General features: G+C 33.9%; 1 protein-coding gene and 1 pseudogene across 8 annotated transcripts in view; one reads left to right on the forward strand and one right to left on the reverse strand.

Moving 5' to 3' along the window:
• The window catches only part of LOC107504233 (zinc finger protein 570), a 40,910-nt gene extending 29,359 nt beyond the window's left edge, over positions 1-11,551 (forward strand). For all 8 annotated transcript variants that reach the window (XM_036231601.1, XM_036231604.1, XM_036231602.1 and 5 more), the window contains one exon: positions 7,726-11,551. In XM_036231601.1, the coding sequence (XP_036087494.1) occupies positions 7,726-9,080 (1,355 nt within the window). In that variant the 3' untranslated portion in view covers positions 9,081-11,551. The remainder of the gene's footprint in view (positions 1-7,725) is intronic.
• On the reverse strand, positions 2,529-3,090 carry LOC118611418 (annotated as a pseudogene).
• Positions 11,552-21,753: the final 10,202 nt, after the last annotated feature.

The raw sequence follows: 21,753 nt of genomic DNA on the forward strand, positions 1-21,753 counted from the left end.
CATCTTAGTTTTGTTGCTATATTAAATGTTGTCTATATTTCCATTTGTTACTCATATATAGAAATGAAGTTTTATACATTAACCTTATATCCAGCAATGTTGCTAAGCTCTCCTGCTAATGATAGTAATGTTTAGATTTTTTTGGATTTTTTTGTGTGTGCAGGAATGTCTATGAATAATGGCAATTTCTTAATTTTAAATTCTTATGCCCTTAATTTCTTTTTTCTGTTGCCCTGTATTCAATATACAGTATGTTGTGAACTGAAGTAGTGATAGCAGGCATTCTTGTCCACTTCTGGTCTCATTGAGAGTGCTTTAGTATTTTGTTATTAATAATTCTGATATTTAAAGGTTTTTGATAGATATCCTCTAATTTGTTTTTTACTAGAGTTTTGATTGTGGAAAGCTTTTGAGTTTTAAGAAATGTTTTTCTGTATCTGTAGATGATTCGATGGTTTTTAGTTTTTCATGTGTTAATGGGGTGCATTATATATTACATTTTTAATGTTGAATCAACTTTATATTCCTAGGACAAACCCATCTTTATATTTTTTTGCATTCATGGCTAGTTGCTATTGGGCAATATTTTCTTTTTCTTTTTTTGCATCTGTGTTTATCAGTGAGCCTGTGGTTCAAATTACCCTTCATGTATTCTTATTGTCAAACATTAGAATCAAGATTGTCATAGTCTCTGTTGGTGAGTATTCTTCTTTTTCTTCCTTAGAAGAATTTGTAAATCAAAACAATTTGTTCTTTGAATGGTTGGTAGAACTTTGTTCATTTTTGCCTGGGACTTCTTTGTGTGTGTGGAAAGAATTTAAATTGATAATTTAATTTCTGTTATGTTCTAAGATGCTCCTATAGTCGTGGAGATATGGTATTTTTTCTAAGAATTTAAACTTCTCGCGTAAGTTTTCAAATTTATTAGAAAAAGTTGTCCATTATTTTTAAAGTTGGTCGCATTTATTATTATGGCCTCTTCTTCCTTCCAAAAGGGTGAAACAAATCTTTACAGAGGGTTATCAACTTTTTAGTGTTTTCATTTTTCACTTCACTATTCCTCTTAATTTATTTATTTTTTTAATTTCATGTATTTCTTCTCTATATTATTTCATTCCTTCTACATTTATTTATCCTGTTATCTACTCAATGATGGTAGTAAATTACATTTTTGGTAATACTAAAAATTTATTTCCACCATCTTATTTTACTTTATAAATTCTACTTTTTTATTGTTTCTCAACTTCTCCATCTGTTTATTTGAAAGTTATACAATGTATTTCTATTCTTATACTGGTTACCTTAGAAAATTTTTTTTTTTTTTGCATTTCAATAACTTTATTGAAATGTATATCCCTTAGTATCAAAACATACTGGTAGTTGGTTAGGTTACCTCTGCTAACTCAAAATTAATACCAATGTATTCAAAATATTGAAATACATTAGCCTTTTGGGAAAACTGAAAATTTATTTACAAAACATGGTTTACGAAAATATAAGATATACTGTTTTTCTTGGTTTGTTTTCCAGTGCATATTTACCCATAATATGATGTCGGAATTGTACAGCCATCCTGGATGGACTCTGACTACACATTGCACTGAGTAATCGTTTACAACACTTTTAACACTGTAGATCTCCTTATATTCACTGGCATAACAGAAAATCCTGAACTCTACCTGAGCAACCTCATGATTATGAAAATGTTTATTAACTTTTCTTAAGACTTTTGACAATTAGTGAAAGTCTCTTCATTTTAAACAAAATTATAAAGTAGAGGCAATGGCAGTCTTTGGAAAATAGTCCATAGTAAAAACTTCTGGTGTGTCAGATCAGAAAGTTTTCAGAGTGACGTTAATTTATTTTGAGTTACTAATACAATAAAAACTAATTTTTTTGATGGGACTAGACTGAAGCAGTAGATTTTGTATAAAAACTTTTATCACAAATATCACCTGTTTTCTAGAAAAAATATTAAAGATAACTTAATATGCTAAAATTACTAGGTGTGTAGTTTGGTTTATATAAAATGCCCTCAAATTTAAATGTAATTTTCATATAACAATAAAATTTATAGACATTATGGGTGCCAAGAAACCATTTTCATTGCCTAGAATAGTGATCTTTGTTATGCCTTAAAAGTGCATTTGTAAAGTGTTGGTTTTGATGTAAATCTCAATTTAAAATTTAAATTTAAATTAAGCAGGTTACCATTTTTAGTACCACCTAAATATATTGACCACAATATAGAAAGCTGGATCAATGTCTGAAATGAAGATTCACAGTTTACCTTCCTAGACTTGTTATTAGTATTTCAAATTTATGCACTTGGCTTTGTTTGTATGCAAATTTAAGCATAATTCCACCACACCCTAATGTTAATTAGGCAGTTTCCCTAAATCTGAGAACATTAATGCTAATCCATTGAGGCTTCACAGCTTAAATCCATTATAACATTATGGAATCCATGGTTAGGGATTGTGGAGAAAGGCTTCAGAGAAGAGCTTTTTGTTGCTGTAATAATCCAATTAAGAGACAGTTTCAGGAGTTGTTGGAAGGTGGGTTATTCTGTAGTTACTATGCTTCAGTTGTTGTGCAGTTCACTCAGAAACAATCCATTTCAACTTCTGAACATTTGGTTTGGAACACTTGTTTCATGAATATTCAATTAAACACTTGGATATGAGCTTTTGCCAAAAGGTCAAATCACTACCATTTATCTTGGAATGTTTCTGAAGACATTCTGCTCCTGTTAACTCTACACATTTTTGTGCTTGGATCTCCATTGCAGTGAGAAACAGTGCCAAAACAGAAGGTTGCTTTAGCAAATGTGATCCTTTAGTGGCATGCCTTAAGTTGAGTTTCTTTTCTTTCAAAACTAAGGCTATTCCTCCTTTCAAATGGCAAATTCTTGAATGAGTGAATAACAGAGTTGCAGAAATTGAAAGTCGGTAGTATCTTTGACTTTCCAACACACCTTCTCCAGCACAGTCTTCTCTACTCTCATCAAGTCTGTGAACCTATACTGGCTTATTTGGATCAAGTCAGTTGCCAGCCCTCTCCTCTCCTATTGATTTTTACAGCCAAGTAGAAATAGCTCAGTCTAGCACACTATGTGTGTTATTGCAATAGCATATCTTGTTCTTTTTCAGTATAAATTGTTGAACAGGTTGATTTTTACTGTATCTATCTTCATATTGGACAGGAATCTGTACAGTAAACTCACAGCTAGAGAAAATGTCTTGGTGTTGAAGCCAAAAAACTGAGTTAGACTAAGATCTTTTACCTCAGTCTGTTAGTGTTGAAGTCATCCTGAGGCTGTTGTCATGTGCAGTTCGATTAGTCTCAGCCGCAGGCCTTCAGCAGATATTTTGACTCCTGTTCCAACAGGATATTCATTTGGTGTAGCAGCTTCTGAGAGTCAGTTGTGTTGGGTCCATAATGAGTTAACTTATTAGTATAAGCTGTTAGGTGTGATCCAAGGTGCTCACCATGAATAACACTGTTTCCAGGAGGAAAGGTTAGGGCTACCGCCTGGGAAAAGGACAAAAGCCTGTCAAATTCCTTATTATACAAGTCTTTAAAAAAATCACAATGAAGCTCTGATTGTAATTGAATGGAATAGATATAGTAAGAATTTATGACTTTACATTATTGATCATTCATATACAAAAGCAAAGTATGTATGTCCTCCCTTTACTCAAGAGTTTTGGGGGCAGATCCCACATTAAAATTGTAAAGCTTTTGCTCATTCTTCTAAAGTTTATTTTATAAGGTATTTCCCCTCTTCATTGTTGTCAACATTAAAGGCATCTTCTGAGGTTATTTTCTTTATGCTTTCTTCTATTGCTTTTTAAAAACAATTCTAAAAGTGCAAAATAATATTATTTGAAAAAATGAAGTATAAAAAGTACAGTAATCACATAGTTTCTACATTCTATTATGTGCCTGTTATTTATCTAATGATTCATACGTGGTGTTTTATAAGTCACAACATATACATAACTTTTTAATGGTTACTGTTATTAGCTATTCTCATTAATTATTTTTGTGACATCTTTTAACATATTCCAATACTATGTGTGTTATTGCAATAGCATATCTTGTTCTTTTTCAGTATAAATTGTTGAACAGGTTAATTTTTACTGTAACCTTTAATTTAATGTTATATGGTATTAATGTTCTCAGCCCTGATTTTTTATTTACATTTGCTCCTTTTTAATCCCTTTTGCTTTCTTTTTTCTCAACTTCTATCTTAATGTTGGAGTTCTCTAGGGTTCATTCCTTGCTCCTTTCTCTTGTCTTTACACTCATTCTCTTGGCAGTATAATCTCTTTAATACCATTTATATACTGTCAGCTCCCAATTTTAAATCTCTGGTCCAGACCTCTATCTTAAACTCAGTTTCATGTGTCTATCTGCCATAACATTTCTATTTCCAAAATATAAAGACACATTAAGTTTATTATGTTCAGAAATGAACTCCAGACTTTCATATCTTGCTACCTAGACCTGCTGTACCCATGGCCTTTCCCATCACTGTTGATGGCTACTCTATCCTTCTATTGCTCACACCATAAACTTTGAAGATATGCTTGTCTCATCTCTATTACATTCCATATCCAATCTGGCTTTTCCTACAAAAGATACCTAGAATCTGACCACCTTGCTATAACTCCATTGATATCTCTCTGGTCTGAAGCATCATCTTTCACCTGGATTACTACAATAATAGGTCCCTTTGCTTCTCCCCTTGCTTCCTAACTTCCAATATTTTCATGAATCAGTAATTAGATATCACTTCTTATAACACTTGTGGCTTCACCCCACTAAGAGTAAAAGCCAAATTCTTTAGGAGACCTGTAATGCTTAAGTAATCTACTTATCCTTTACCTCCTGTTACCTACTGTTCCCTCCTCTTCATTCACACTGGCCTTCTTGCTATTCTTCAAACATTTAGGCTTTTTTTGGGGGGGTGGGGGTGGGGGAAGGTGGCTCCAGAATACTTTTTCTCCAATTATCTAAGTAATTTCACTTTTTTTTTCAAATCTTTGCTTAAATTAAATGTTAACTTATTAATGATTCCTATCTTTGACGTCACCAACACTCCTGACCTCTCTGACCTGCTTCTCTTTTCTTGTAGCACTTAGTACCTTCTAACATAAAATAAAACTTACTTAATAATCATTTCTTTTCTGTCTCCCCCAAGAATATAAGGTCCATGAAGGTAAGGATCTTTTTTGCTTACTATGATATTGAAAGCATCTAAAACAGTACCTGTCACAAGTTTCAATGAATGTTCTTAAAAAAAGCAACTGTAAGAATTGGAGGTTATTTTAGTGTCTGTATTATTAATACATATATAAAATTATAACTGAGTTCAACTACCTCCATAATTTCTCCTTTAAAAAATTTATCTTTTAATTATACTTCACATACAATATTATATTAGTTTCAAGTATACAACATGATTAGACTCTCTCTCATATATATATATATATATACACATATATATATATACACACATATATATATATGAGTTTGTTTCTGTTTTCTTTGTTCATTTATTTTGCTTTTTAAATTCCACATATAAGTGAAATCATGTAGTATTAATCTTTCTTGGTCTGACTTATTTCAGTTTGCAGAATCCCCTCTAGGTCATTCTATGTTGTTGCAGATGGCAAGATTTTATTCTTTTTTATGGATGAGTAATATTCCATTGCATATGGGTACCACGTCTTTATCTAATTGTTACTTCCATTTCTTGACTACTTTAAATAATGCTGGCATAAACATAGTGGTGCATATATATTTTTGAATTGGTGTTCTGAATTTCTATGGTCAGATACTCAGAAGTGGAATTGCTGGGTCATATGATAATTCTATTTTTATTTTTCTGAGGAAACTTTATACTGTTTTCCATAGTGGCCTCCCAATTTACAATCTCACCAACAATGTACAAAGGTTCCTTTTTCTCCATGTGCTCACCAGCACTTGTTGTTTGTTGATTTTTTTATGATAGCCATTCTGACAGGTGCAAAGTGATATCTCATATAGTTTTAATTTGTAATTTTCCTGATCAGTAATGTTGAGCATCTTTTCATATGTCTATTGGCCATATGTCCTCTTTGGAGAAATGTCTATTCAGGTCATCTGCGCATTTTTTGATCTGATTATTTGGTTTTTTTGGAGGTTAAGTTGTATGAGTTCCTTATATATTTTGAATAGTAACCCCTTATCAGATGTATCGTTGGTGAATACGTTCTTCCATTCATTGGTTTATTTCTTTATTTTGTTGATGAGTTCCTTCACTGCACAAAACCTTTTTAGTTTGATGTCTTGTTTATTTTTTTTCTTTTGTTTCCAAACTTTTCTGAGGGGACATATACAAAAAAAAAAAAGTTACGAAGAGTGATATTTTCTTCTGGGAGTTTTGTGGTTTCAGGTCTCACATTTAAATCTTTGATTCATTTTGAATTTATTTTTGGATATGATGTAAGAAAGTGGCCTAGTTTCATTTTTTGCATGTATCTGTCATTTACCCAAAACCATTTATTGAAGAGATTCTCTTTACTCCATTGTATATTCTTGCCTCCTTTGTCATTGATCAATTAGCAATATAGTTGTGGGTTTATTTCTGCACTCTATTCTATTCCATTGATCTATGTTTTGGTTTCTATACCAGTACCATCGTGCTTTGATTACTGTAGCCTTGTAGTATAGTTTGATGTCAAGTAGCATGATACATCCAACTTTGTTCTTTTTCAATATTTCTTTGGCTATTCAGAGTCTTTTGTGGTTCCACATAGATTTTAGGATTATTTGTTCCATTTCTGTGAAAAATACGATTGGTATTTTGATAGGGATGGCATCGAACCTGTAAATTACTTTGGGTAGTACAGATATTTTAACAATGTTAATTTTTCTTATCCTTAAGCACAGTATATCCTTTCATTTATTTGTATCTTCTTCAATTTCTTACAATTTTCTGAGTAGAGGTCTTTTACCTCTTTGCTTAAATTTATTCTTAGGTATTTTAATGTTTTCGATGCAATTATAAATGGGATTGTTTTTAAATTTCTCTTTCTGATATTTTGTTTTTGGTGTGTAAAAATTCAACCAATTTCTGAATATTAATTTTGGTTCATTCATTATTCATTTATTAGTTTTAATAGTTTTTTGGTGACATCTTTAGAGTTCTCTCTATGTCATGTCATATGCAAATAATGACAGTTTTACTGTTTCCTTTCCAATTCAGAAACCTTTTGTTTATCTTGTCTAATTGCTAGACAAGAACTTTGGCTAGAACTTTCAATACTGTATTGAATAAAAGTGGTGAAAGTGGACATCCTTGTTCCTGATCTTGAAGAAAAAGCTTTCAGCTTTTCATCGTTGAGTATGATATTAGATGTGGGTTTATCATATATGGCCTTTATGCTGAGGTACGTTTCCTCTATTCCTACTTTGCTGAGAGTTCTTATTTCATAATTTCTTCTTGACCTGATATTTACTCTTCTGATTTTCTTTTAATTCTAATTATTTCTCATCAAGTTTCTGTGTGATGTACTTTTAGTTCTGTTCTTACACATTGTAGAACTATGAAAGTCAATATTCCTGTGGGTTTTGTTTGCTATTAATTTGACATGCTTTATTTTATGTATGTACTTTCATAAAAGTACTTTTCTGGTACCTAATAGAGGAGACATTTTAAAAAATATTTTTCAGGCTGGGAATCTACGTGCAAAAGTGAAGACTTAACTTCAAAGCAGGACATTTATGAAGCACAGTCATCTCAGAAGATAATAGAAAAACTGACAAGCTGTGGCCTTGAGTACTCCCATTTCAGAGAAGAGCGGAAATATGAGGGCCCTTTTGAGAGGCAACCAGTGAATCAGAAGGCATGCTTCAAGGAAGAGACAATCAATCATGAAAAAGGCTTTGGTGATGAAAGACAAGAATGTAACAAATCTTGGGAAAGTTTCCATTTGAACACACTGCTTCATACACAACAGATAATTCCAAAAGAGGACACAGTACATAAATATGATACATATGAGAAAAGCTCTAAAAAACATTTAATGGCCATTAAACCCAAGAATATCTATACAGAGAAAAAACTTTTGAAATGTAATGACTGTGAAAAAGTTTTCAGCCAGAGCTCATCCCTTATTCTTCATCAAAGAATTCATACTGGAGAGAAACCCTATAAATGTGTAGAATGTGGGAAAGCCTTCAGCCAGAGATCAAATCTTGTTCAACATCAGAGGATTCATACTGGGGAGAAACCCTATAAATGTAAGGAATGTAGGAAAGCTTTCAGTCAGAATGCTCACCTAGTTCAACATCTGAGAGTTCATACTGGAGAAAAACCTTATGAATGTAAGGTTTGTAGGAAAGCCTTCAGCCAGTTTGCCTACCTTGCTCAACATCAGAGAGTTCATACTGGAGAGAAACCCTATGAATGTATTGAGTGTGGGAAAGCATTTAGCAATAGATCATCCATTGCTCAACACCAGAGAGTTCATACTGGTGAGAAACCTTATGAATGTAATGTTTGTGGGAAAGCATTTAGCCTTCGTGCATACCTTACTGTACATCAGAGAATACATACTGGAGAGAGACCCTATGAATGTAAGGAGTGTGGGAAGGCCTTCAGCCAGAATTCACACCTTGCTCAACATCAGAGAATTCATACTGGAGAAAAGCCTTATAAATGTCAGGAATGTAGGAAAGCATTCAGCCAGATTGCATACCTTGCTCAACATCAAAGAGTACATACTGGAGAGAAACCCTATGAATGTATTAAATGTGGGAAGGCTTTTAGCAATGACTCATCTCTTACCCAACATCAGAGAGTTCATACTGGAGAGAAACCTTATGAATGTAATGTTTGTGGAAAGGCTTTTAGTTATTGTGGATCCCTTGCCCAACATCAGAGAATACATACTGGAGAGAGACCCTATGAATGTAAGGAATGCAAGAAAACTTTTAGGCAGCATGCACATCTTGCTCATCATCAAAGAATTCATCTTGGGGAGTCACTCTCACCACCTAATCCTGTCAATCACCAAGTCCTGTAGACCCTATCATAAGTATTTCGGGAATTTAAATTTTTTTCTCCATCTTTAATATCATTCTTGTCTAAGATCCATCTCACCGGGATCACTGTTATAGCTGTCTGCCAGGTATTCCTGTATCAACTTTTGGTTTCCTTAAATTCATTTCCCACCATACACCCAAACTAATCTTTTTGAAGTGTAAGAATACACACATCACTGCCTCCAATTAAAATGTTGTTTTTGTTTGTTTGGTTTTTTTTTGCTTGCTATTGTTCTTAAGCTAACATCCACGGTCTTTAAAATTGTCTGTGAGGTGCTTTATTATCTCGTTCTTATATACCTCTTATTTTATTCCAGTCTCCCTCTCTGGGCACTAGGCACTTACCAGGATGAAAAGCTTACATTCTAGAAAATTATAGCTCTGCTACTACTATGAAAAAGACTGTTGGTGTAAGACCTCTACAGAGTCTCTTGTGTGACTCTGAGTAATTTGCTTGACTCATCTAAACCTCAGGGTTTTCTTTAATTCTTAAAATAGGGATAATAAAGGGTACTGTATTTTAGAAATGTATTAAATGGAATAGTGTCTGTTGTAGATTGATCCATATTAAGTAAGAAATTTGCATGTAAAGTACTTCATATAGTATATAAAATATAGCACATATTCAGTAAATGATAGCTAACGTGTATTGAGTGCACTATGCACCAATGTTCTACATACTCAGCATATATTAACTCACTTCTCACAGCTAAAACAAGATTCCTTAATGGACAAAGTAGAAATAACAGATCGGAACTGGGAAACTTAAAAATTTTAGAACATAAGTGGAATCTTTGTATTCTAGGTGAGTAATCAATATAGACATAAGTAGTAGAAATATAACACTTATAACCAGTTTTAGGAAGTTTCCAGAGAGAATGAATTGGATAAACTCATTAAAGTGAGAATTTACAGAATACAGAGTTTACATTTATATAAAAGAATAGAGAGTATCTCAACTCCCCTCCCCCCCAAAAAAGCAAAACAAAAGCTGATAAATATATAAATTCATACTGTCTCATAAAAAGGCTCAGGTAGTTTTATGGTTCAATCTGGGTAATTTTGAAAACATTTAAACTTTCACACTATAGAAAAAGTGTAATGTTCATAATTTTGTTTAATTCAGTGATTGTAAAAAGGGGATTTAGGGAAGAAATCTATCCAGACATATATATGTATATATACATATATATGTGTGCACATACATAAATATACACACATATGTGTGCATATATCTATAGACATATATAAAATTTCATTCAGTGAATATTGAGTAGCTACTGTTTGCCCGAGACTCACTGTTTTAGGTATGAGGAGACAACAGAGGTCAATCCAAAGATTATGTCTTCATGGAGTTAAATTCCAGAGGGTGAGAGTGTTAATACTTAAATATAACCATAGATCTTCAGACCCAGAAAACTGAAGGATAATGATGTAAATTGAGTATTATATAGTCTAGACTGAAGAGACTCAAGATAAGGTTATTCTTAATTCACAAATTCACTACAATTCTAACCAAAATTCTCAAATGGGCCTTTTTGCCCTTTATTTTCACAACTTTGTTCTGAAATTCATCTATGAAGTATGAATTCTTAACAAAAGCAAGAAAATTCTTGAACATGATCTATTTGTAGAAATTTTGCATATGATAAAGATGGTTTATACCAGTAAAGAAAGGATGGATTTGGAGATAGTTGAATAATTGACTATATACATCAATAGTGCTAAAGGAAATGCAAATAAGACTACAGTGATGATTTCAAGATCATCATATTGGCAAAAGTATTACATTGCCAATGATTGGAAAGATGTACAGTAATGGGAATGTTGATGCAGTGTTATTTGGAAACAATTGTGTTTAAAATAATTAGGCAGTACCTAGTAAAATTGAAGATGTGGGTACTCTGACCCAGCAAATCCACCCTTAAACCTCTACAGAGTCTCTTGTGTGTTCAGGGAGACATACATGAAGGTCCACTTCAGCACTGTGAGAATGAAAGTTAAAAGCAATCAAAATAGCTGTTAGGGTGAATAAAAGTTAGAACTCAAGTTGAATGAACTGTAGAATAAACTAGAGATACTTACGTCAACATGGACAAATCTCAAAACCAGTGAAATTGAAATAGCATTTTGTATGACATGGTACTACTTATTTATATAACATTTGAAAACATGCAAATTGTACTATATTTTTCATTGCTAAATACCTTATGGAAATAGTATAATAACATTCATGGAAATAATCAAATTCAGAACAATAGTGACCTCTGGGGAGGGAGAATGAGATTGAGGGAATGATGCAAAGGATACAAATAACATTTTTTTTTAAATAAGCAAATATGACCAATTCTTATAATTTGATAAGGCTGGTTATGGGTTTATAGGTAGGTTCTTGTTCTTTGTGTCTTTCTGTATATTTAAACCGTTTCATAATAAAAATGTTTAAATGTTTGCTTATGTCAGTTATTTACTTACTGTACCTCAAGTGTGCCACTGGTGTTACCATCCATATCACCATTTCTTTAGAAAGAAACTCACTTTCAGATGCAATCACTGTTATCAATTGACTATACTTCCATGTGTCAAAGTTTTGAGAGTGACTGTGTTTTTATGCTGAGCATTTATGGCCTACTTATTACATGTTTTTCCCCAGCATTCTTTTCCTCCCAAATTCGTCAAGGTGATTGACAAAATAGGATATATTTAAGGTTTACAATATGATGTTTTGATTTATGCATTGTGAAATGATTAGCACGGTCAAGCTAATGTGTTCATCACTTCACATTGTGTGTGTGTGTGTGTGTGTGTGTGTGTGTGTAGAACATTTGAGATCTACTCTTTTAGCAGATTCCAAGTATACAATACAGATAGATAGATAGATAGATAGATAGATAGATAGATAGATAGATAGATAGATAGATAGATGATATAGATAGATCAATTGATTTCCAGAAGTGGAATTGCTGGGTCATATGGCAGTTCTATTTTTAATTTTTTGAGGAGCTGCCATACGGTTTTTCATAATGGACATACCAATTTACATTTCCACCAGCAGTGCACAGAGGTTTCCTTTTCTTCACATCCTTGCCAACGCTTGTTATCCTTTTACTTTAAAAAAAAAAAAAAACTATCCTAATAGGTGTGAGGTGATACCTCTTTGACCTCTTTGTGGTTTTTATTTGAATTTCCTTGATAATCGATGAAGTTGAGCATATTTTCATGTACCTCTTGGCCATTTGTATGTCTTCTTTTAAAAAATGTCTTTTTGGGTTCTTTACCCATTTTTAATTAGTTTTTATTATTTTATTTTTGGCTATTGAGTTGTATCAGTTTCTTATATATGACTTGCAAATATTTTTTCCCAGCCATGGGTTGCCTTTTCATTTCATTGATTCCTTTGCCATGCAGAAAGTTTTTAGTTTGATGGAGTCCCACTTTTTTATTTTTGCTTTTGTTGCCTATGTTTTTGGTGTCAAATCCAAAAAATCATTGCCAAGACCAATCTTGAAACATTTTCCCTATGTTTCCTTATAGAATTTTATGTTTTCCAATCTATCTTTAAGTCTTTAATATATTTTGCATTGATTTCTCTGTGTGGTACAAGATAAGAGTCTAATTTAATTCTCTTGCATGTGGCTATCCAGTTTTACCAACAGCATTTATTGAAGAGGCTATCCTTTTGCCATTGTGTATTGGTAACTTTGTCAAAAATTAGTCGATTGTATATGTAGAAATTAATCCATTATCATTCTTGATGTTTACAGGGCACCATTCTGTATCCTGATTTATTAATTCCCTGTCGTTTCTAATCTAAATGTCTAGAATTTTCATGGACCAATCACCATCTTTTCAGAACTCGGTTTTTCCGATGTTAAAGAGATAATTCTACCTTTGTTATAGAACTGTTATATGCGTTCGTCATAACACATTAATGCTTAGCAATACTTAATGGGAGCTATTATTATTTTATAAAATGTATGGAGAAAGGGGAAAGGAAACTGGAGAAGGCAAATAATATGTGGCTATTACAGTATAAATGGGGTGGAGACTGAAATTTACTTAAGATAAATATATAGCATACAGGAACAAAGATACACAGTAACTGGATTTTAAAAATGTATACCTAAATCAACTTAGTCACTGTGGTTAGTGCAGCAGAATTTTTGTTTTGGGCCGTTAGTAGTAGTTTGAGTGCTTTATAGTGATTAAGAAAATATATGAATCTATATATAGAATTTAAATACTTTTGTCATAGGTCCTAAGGATCTGGAGTATCACTGCACTGCTTAAATCTTATGCTCATAAATAGCTCTGAGGTAGGCTGTGTTATCCAGGCAGCCAGCTATTGAACAGGAATATACTCCATAGATTTTAGATTGACAAGTGGATGAAAAGGAGAGACTCCAAATTTAAACTTTCCAGGACCTAAGGTAATTATCTCTTCAACTACCTCTATCCATATTGAATAAAAAAAAATAGATTAGAAACTGTTGAACAGTTAAAATAACTCCAAGCTCTTGCATTGTTTTGTCTAGAGACTTTACAATCTCTGATGGGTTCCTCCTCAGCTATGTGAACTAACTAGATCAGTACTGCCCAATAGAAATATGATATGAGCCACAGAGATAATTTCAAATTTTCTAGTAGTTGCCACATTAAACAAGTAAAAAGAAATAAGTGAACTTAATTTTAAAATATTGTATATAATAAACTATATATAAACTCATCATGTAATCAATATAAAAATGCTACTAGCCATTCTTTAATTCAGACTAGCCATTTTTCAAGTGCTCAATAACCACACATGATAAATAGTTAACAATATTGGACAGCTAGAACTAGACCTTTATCAAATGTAATAGGCAGAGAAATATTGAGACACACACACACACACACACACACACACACACACACGAGAAAACATTCCAGGTTTGTAAAACACGCAGACCAGTCAGAACAAATGGCAGCTAATTTTTCAAAAGCTCTAACTGTAGTCTCAGTGCAGTAATAAGGGAGAGCTCAGGGGGATAAAAAGCAAGAAATAAGAAAGAAAAAGGAAGTGATTAGCAGAATACATACTGTAGAAATTTTGAATATATGTCTGATATATTAAAAATAAAAGGGTAGGGGTACCAATAACATCTGAAAAAGTAAAATGTCAGGAAGGGAAAGCAGAAGGGGACTTAACCTCATCAAAACAGTACCACATTCTTATATTTTTCTCTTTCATTGTGTCTCTCTGAATGCTTTGTTCTTGTGTAGGAGTACTTCTGAAAAAACTAAAAAACAAGAATAGACAAAAGAGATTGTCTTTCGAAGGGAGAGTAAATAAAAGCTCTTTTAAGAGTAATTTGGGAAGTTCTTTACAAATATGAAATACAAGTACCCCAATCCTATATGTATACAAGATATACATATCTTGTATATTATAAACCAGTATAAGAAAAAGATCCACCCTTAGTAGTGACAAATGAAATATAAATAGCTGTAAAAAGTGTATGAAGAGCTGGATAGAAAACCAAGTACAATTTGATTAAAATTATATTTTTTATTACAATTAAAAGTTTTTTCAATCACAGTTGATATACAGTATTATGGTATTTTCAGGTGTACAGCATAGTGGTTAGACATTTATATAACTTAGAAAGTGATTTTCCAATAAGCCTCCACCTCACACCATATATAGTTATTACGATGTTATTGACTATATTTCCTAAGCTGTGCTTTAGATTCCTTTGACTATCTTGTAACTGCCAATTTGTACTTCTTCATTCCTTCACCTTTTTCACTCTACCTCCACCCCACTCCCAACTGGCAAACATCAAAATGTTCTCTGTATCTATGAGTTTTTGTTTTGTTTGTTCATTTATTTTGTTTTTTAGATTCCACATACAGGTGGAATCACATGGTATTGTCTTTATTTGACTATTTCACTTCACATAACACCCTCTAGGTCCATCCATGTTGTTGCAAATGGTAAGATTTTATTCTTTTTTAGGGCTGAGTAATACTCAATTAATTGTATATATGTATCATATCTTCTTTATCCATTTGTCCTTTGACTGGAGCATTTAATTAATAGGTGTGTAGTTATTGCCATCTTATTGTTTTCGTTGTTCTCTGTTCCTTTCTCATGTGTTTGCTCTCTTCTCTTGTAGATGGCTTTCTGTAGTGTTGTATTTGAATTCCTTTCTCTTTATTTCTTGTATTATCTTATAGATTTTTGGTTTGTGGTTTTCATGTGCTTTGTGTTTATAGCAGTCTATTTTAAGTTGATGGTTGCTTAAGTTTGAACACATTCTAAAATCACTAACACTTTTACTCACCCTCTCCATGTTTATGTTTTTGTAATTTTTTACTACTTTTATGTGTGTTCATGTGTTTCCCTTAATTTACTGTTATAGTTAAACATGTTGAGAAATTAACTGATTGTCTTACGGAAGCTCTCATGTAAGTAACTAACTGCTTTTGTCTTGCTGCTTTTGTCTTGCTGCTTTTAAGATTCTCTCTTTGTATTGAACCTTTGGCATTTTAATTATGATGTGTCGTGGTGTGGGCCTCTTTGGATTCATCTTATTTGGAACTCTTTGCATTTCCTGGGCTGGTACACCAGGTTAGGACAGTTTTCAGTCATTATTTCTTCAATTAAGTTTTCAATTCCTTGCTTCCTTCTCCTTCTGGTACCCTTATGATGCAAATATTGTTACACTTGATGTTGCCCCAGAGGTCCCTTTAACTTTTCTAATTTTTAAATTATTCTTAATTTTTATTTTTCACTACCTTGTCTTTCAGGTGGCTGATTGATTCTCTGCTTCGTATAATTCAGTGTTGATCACATCTAATGTGTTCTTCATTGCAGTTATTATAGTCCACATTTCTGACTGGTTCTTTATTGTGGTTTCTATCTCCTTTTTATGTTTACTGGCTCTTTGTTGAAATCCTCACTGAGATCATTTACTTGTTCCCTAAGTTCATTGAGCATCCTTATAACCAGTATTTTGAACTCTACATTTGCTGAATTGCTTTCCTCCATTTTGTTAAATTCTTTTTCTAGAGTTTTGTTCTGTTTTTCAATTGGGACATGCTTTTTTGTCTCCTCATTTTGGCTGCCTCTCTGTGTTTCTATATATTAGGTAGCACTGCTGTGTTTCCAAGTCTTGGCAGGGTGGCCTTATGTAGTAGGTGCCCTGTGACACAGTGTCCCTACTCACCTGATCTGAGTGTTCCAGGGGTGTTCCTTATTGTGGGTTGCACGTGCTATCCTATTGTAGTTGAGCTTTGATTGCTGTTGGCATGTCAGTGGGTTGAATTGACCCTCGGATTGACTGGTTGTGACTTCAGTGGACAAGCTGTCGTGTGGCAGCTGACCGCGTACAGTGGATTTGCTTTAGTAGGGCTCTGGTGCCTGCTGAGATCACACTTTGGGTGTGTTATTTGTGGTGCTTCCTAGGTGGTACTCTGGTGTGTGGTCTGAAGCTGGCCACCAAGTTTGTTGGTTCTGGGGCCTCTTGGGAGGGGCTCCAGTGTAGGCCAATTTCAGATACCACCTGTGTCCACCCTGGGGCCCCTAGTAGAAGCTATAAAGTAACTTGCAGTTGGTTGCTGCCTGAGCTGTGTTTTGAGGTGTGCTGTGTTGGAGGCCTCAGAGTGGTTATTCTGTGAACTGAGGCTGGCTGCAACTATTGCCAGGCTTGGGGCTCCTTAGCGAGAGGTACAGAACACGCTGAGGTCAGCCACTGGTTGTTTCAGGTGTGTAGACTAGAGATTTTAGGAAAGTCTCAGCATGAGCCCAGTCTAGCTCCTGGGAGGATTTGCCTCTGAAAGAATTTTGGGCTGTGCATGTTAATTGGGTTAGATGGGGGTCTCAGAATCACCAGAATGCAGTGAGAGCAGAGTTATCCAGGTTAATGGAGACTCATATTTGGTGCCTGCCTGGGCCTGCAGGCTGTGTAGGGGGAGGGCTCAGTAAAGGAACAATGGCACCTTCCAGCACTTTAATACAGAGAAGAGGAATCCCCACAACAGCTGGCTGTGAAAATCAGTACAGACTCAGCCTGAGCACAGACTCACTTCTTCACAAACACCCTAAGCTCTGGTGAAGGGACACCAGGGACATTTGGGGAGGAACTGACTTCTGGCTACAGGGTTAGGGCTGGAGGGGCAGCTCTCTCCAGTACTAAGTGCAGGCAGGCACCAGTGTTTCCTTGTTGAGCCATCCCCACAATAACCTAACTAATCCACACTTTGAGGCATTTTCTCACTTAGTGCTTGTAGTTTATCTGTATAATTTTTATCACACAGATAAATAAAATATGAGGCTCAAACGTGTTTATACAACTCCAGGTCCAGTTTTAAAAATGAAATACCAGAAGTCTGATGGGAAAAAAAGAAAACAAAATTATTTTCCTACTACCATTTTTTTTTTTTGTGACTGTTATGGGATCATTTCAAGAACACCAGATGTTGGAATAAAGGGAAAGGATTATACAATTCTTTGAGCTAAATTTTTATGGATAGATAATTAGCAAAACTGCTGTGTGATTTTTTTAAATATAGCATATTGCTTTCTTTGAATTTGTTTTTATTGTGATATAATTAACATACAATAAAATTCACCCTTTTGGAGTATATAATTCAGCATTTTAAATATATTCACAAAGTTCTTCAACTATCATCTTTATATAATTCCAGAACATTTTATCATCTCATATGATTAACAGTCATTCCCTATTTCCTGCCAACCACCCCAGGCTCTAACAACCACTAATCTACTTTCTGCCTCAATGAATTTGACTATTCTGGATATAAATAGAATTCTATAATATGTTATCTTTGTGACTGGATTCTTTCAATTAGCTTAATGTTTTCAAAACCCATTCATGTTGTAGCATGTCAGTACTTCATTCTACTTTTTTATAAAAGTAGACTTTAGTTTTTAAAGAAGTTTTAGGTCCACAGCAAAATTCAATTTAAGGTACAGAGATTTCCCATATATCCCCTTCCTACTCACATGCATAGCCTTTTCCATTTGTTACAGTTGTTCACTCTACCCTGACACATTGTTATTTCCAAAAGTCCATAGTTTACCCTACAGTTCACTCTTGGTATCGTATATTCTATGGGTGTAGATAAATTTGTGATCTGCCAATATAATATACAGAGTAGTTTCACCATGCTAAAAATTTCATTTTTTGTTCATTCTGCCTTCCCCGCTAACCTCTGGAAACCACAGATCTTTTTACTGTCTCCAGAATGTTGTATAGTTGGAGTCATATAATATGTACCCTTTCAGACTGACTTCTTTCACTTAGTAATATGCTTTTAACTTTTATCCATGTCTTTTTATGGCTTGATAGCTATTTGTTTTTAGCACTGAATAATATTACATTGGCTGGATGTCTCATAGTTGATTCATTCACCTATTGGAGATCTTGCTTGCCTCCAAGTTTTGACAATTATGAATAAAGCTGATATAAAGGTATGTGTGCAGGTTTTGTGTGTGTGTACATAAGTTTTCAACTCTTTTGGGTAAATGCCAAGGAGCCACAACTGCTGGATCTTATGGTAAGAGCTTTGTTGCCTTTTATTGCCCTAAATTATTCCATTATATGGCTGTGCCCCATTTTAATTTATCCATTTATCAGTGGATGGACATTTGGATTGTTCCCACCTTTTGACTCTTGTATTACTACTATGAATATTTTTTGTACAACTTTTGTGTGGACATATATTTTCATCCCTCTTGGGTATGTACCTAGGAGTGCAGTTGCTAAATCATATGGTAATTGTATGCCTAACTTTTTGAGAAACTGCCAAGACATTTTCAAAAGTAACCGCATCATTCTCAATGCCAATGTATAAGGGTTTACATTTCTCTGCGTCCTTATCAATATTTGTTATTTTACATCACTTATATTATAGCCATCCTATTGGGTATGAAGTGGTACTATGTATGGTTTTGATTTGCATTTCCTTAATGACATGATGGTCAGCATCCTTTCATGTGCTCTTGGCCATTTGTACATCTTTGGAGAAATGCCTATTTAAGTCCTTATCCAATTTTAAATTAGTGTCTTAGTTTAGGCTGCTATAACAGTACCAGAGATTGGGTGACTTAAACAGCAGACATTTATTTCTCACAGTTCTGGAAGCGAGAAATCCCAAGATCATGGCACTGGCAGATCCAGTGTTTAGTAAGGGCAGTCTTACTGGTTTGCAGATGGCCACCTTCTCATTGTATCCTCAAGTGGCCAAGAGAGAAGTCACCGTTTTGTTTTTTTTTTAAATATAGCACTGTTCCCATTCATTAGGGTGCCAGCCTCATGACCTAATTACCTCTCAAAGGACCCACCTCTCAATACCATCATACTGCAGATTAAGGCTTCAACAGGTGAATTTGGAGGAGGGACATAAATTTCTAGTTCATAACAATTGGGTTCTCTTCACTGATAAGCTGTAAGAGTTCTTCATATATTCTGAGTACAAGTTCTGCTATGGTATGAATATTTGTTTCTCCTATAGCTCCAAGCTAAAACTGAGTTACTTATGTCAGGGACAAAATGGAGACAATGCAGATACATATGGGAAACCTAACCTATCCTTACAGGAATTTACGGATTTTCTCAGAAATCAACAGAAGGCACCAGCCAATCTCAAAATGCCAATTCTGTTCACGCAATCTATGGACTTCCTTGTTCCCCTGACTCAGCTACCTTGATCCAAATAAGAAAGAAGACCACTAGGTAACCAATCAGCTAAAAAAGAGTCTAACTTCAATATTTATCCCATAAAAATCCCTTAGTCTGTGAAGAACCTGGAACACATTGCTTCTTGAGCTTTCTGGCAGGCAGGTCAAAAACATCTCTCTCTGCTTTGTAGTATGCAGTATGCAGTTTGGATTTTGGACATCCACTCTCCCCATTCATATGTCAAATCCTAATGCCCAATGTGATAGTATTTTGAGGTAGGGCCTTTGAGAGATGATTAAGTCATGAGAACTGAGCTCTTATGAATGGGATTAGTGCCCTTATAAAAGAGGGACCAGAGAGCTCCCTTGTTTCTTCCACCATGGTAGGACACAGTGAAAAAAAGGTGCATCTGTGAACCAGAAAGCAGAACCTCATGACACAGAAACTGCTAGTGCTTTAACCTTGGACTTTCCATCCTCCAGAAATGTGAGGAATAAATTTCTCTTGTTTATAAGCCACCAGCATGATGTTCTGTTATAGCAGCCCCAAAGGACTGACAAGTCTCTTACCAGATATGTTATTTGCATTTTCTCCCATTTTGTCTTTTTACTTCCTTAACTATGTCCTTTGAGACAAAAAAAAAAGTTTTTAATTTTAAGAAGTCCAATTTATCTATGTTTTTCTTTTGTTGCTTGTGCTTCTGCTATCCTAAGAAACTATCCAAGGTCACAATATTAACAGTTATGTTTTGTTCTAAGAGATTGTTTTAGCTGTGACATAGTTCTGCATTGACTGTTATATCATTTTTTCCCCTTCATTCTAATAATGTGTCATATTATATTGATTTTAATAAGTTGAACCATCCTCACAAGACTGAGATGAATTCCACTCAGTCATGGTATATAATCCTTTTAATTGGCTGCTGAATTCACTAGCATATTATTGATAGTATTATAATCTATGTTTAGCTTTTAAGTTGATAGAAATTGTTACTGAGGAAAACCAGACTGGAATTAATAGCCAAAAACATTAAACCAACTATCTTAAATATGCTCAATGAAGTAAAGAAAACAATAAACAAACAGACAAAAAACAAAGTCAATAAAATATGAACAAAATGAATGTCGGTCAAGAAATAGAAATTATAAAAAGGAACCAAAAGAAATTCAAACCAAATTACAATAACTGAAATGAAAAATTCACCATAAGAGTTCAGTGGCAATTTTGAGGAGGCAGAAAACCTAATGAGCTTGAAGATGAGGCAATTAAAATGACCTGGTCTGAAGAGAAGGAAAAAAAAAAAAAAAAGAAATGAAGCAAAAAGAAGAGAGCCTGAGAGACCTGTATCAAAATGTGCATAATAGGAACCTAGGAGGAGACTAGAAAGGGGCAGAAAAAATATTGGAAAAAATGACTTCCAGAATCTTCCCAAACTTAATGAAGACATGTTATATACATATCTACAACTATCCTACAAGCAGGATAAACTCAAAGGCATTCACACTGAGACATGTTATAGTCAAATTATTGAACATCAAAGACAGAGAATCTTGAAAACAGCACAAGGGAAGCAATTTATCACGTAAAAAGGAGCCTCAATAAGATTAATAGCTGATTTCTTATCAGAAACTATGGGAGATAGAATGCAGTGAGATATATTTAACATTTTGAAAGAGGGGGGAAAACTTTGATAGTTGTTCTACATTTAGCAAAACTGTCCTTCAAAAATGAAAGAGAAATAAGGATATTCCCACAAAATGTGAAGGTGTTTACTAGTAGACCTGTTGTAACTTTGTTAAATTAATATTTGTTACATACAGCTCAGATAGTGAGCTGTAGTTTAACAGAAACCCACAAGGTAATTGAAATAGAGAAGTTCATTACTCAGGTCCTGGAAGAGGTGTATGGCATGAGAACATACTCTATGTGATTTAAATTTTTAATTTGTTGATATTTATGACTCAGC

Source organism: Rousettus aegyptiacus, unplaced genomic scaffold (genome assembly GCF_014176215.1).
Source record: "Rousettus aegyptiacus isolate mRouAeg1 unplaced genomic scaffold, mRouAeg1.p scaffold_m13_p_14, whole genome shotgun sequence".
NCBI lineage: Eukaryota > Metazoa > Chordata > Mammalia > Chiroptera > Pteropodidae > Rousettus > Rousettus aegyptiacus.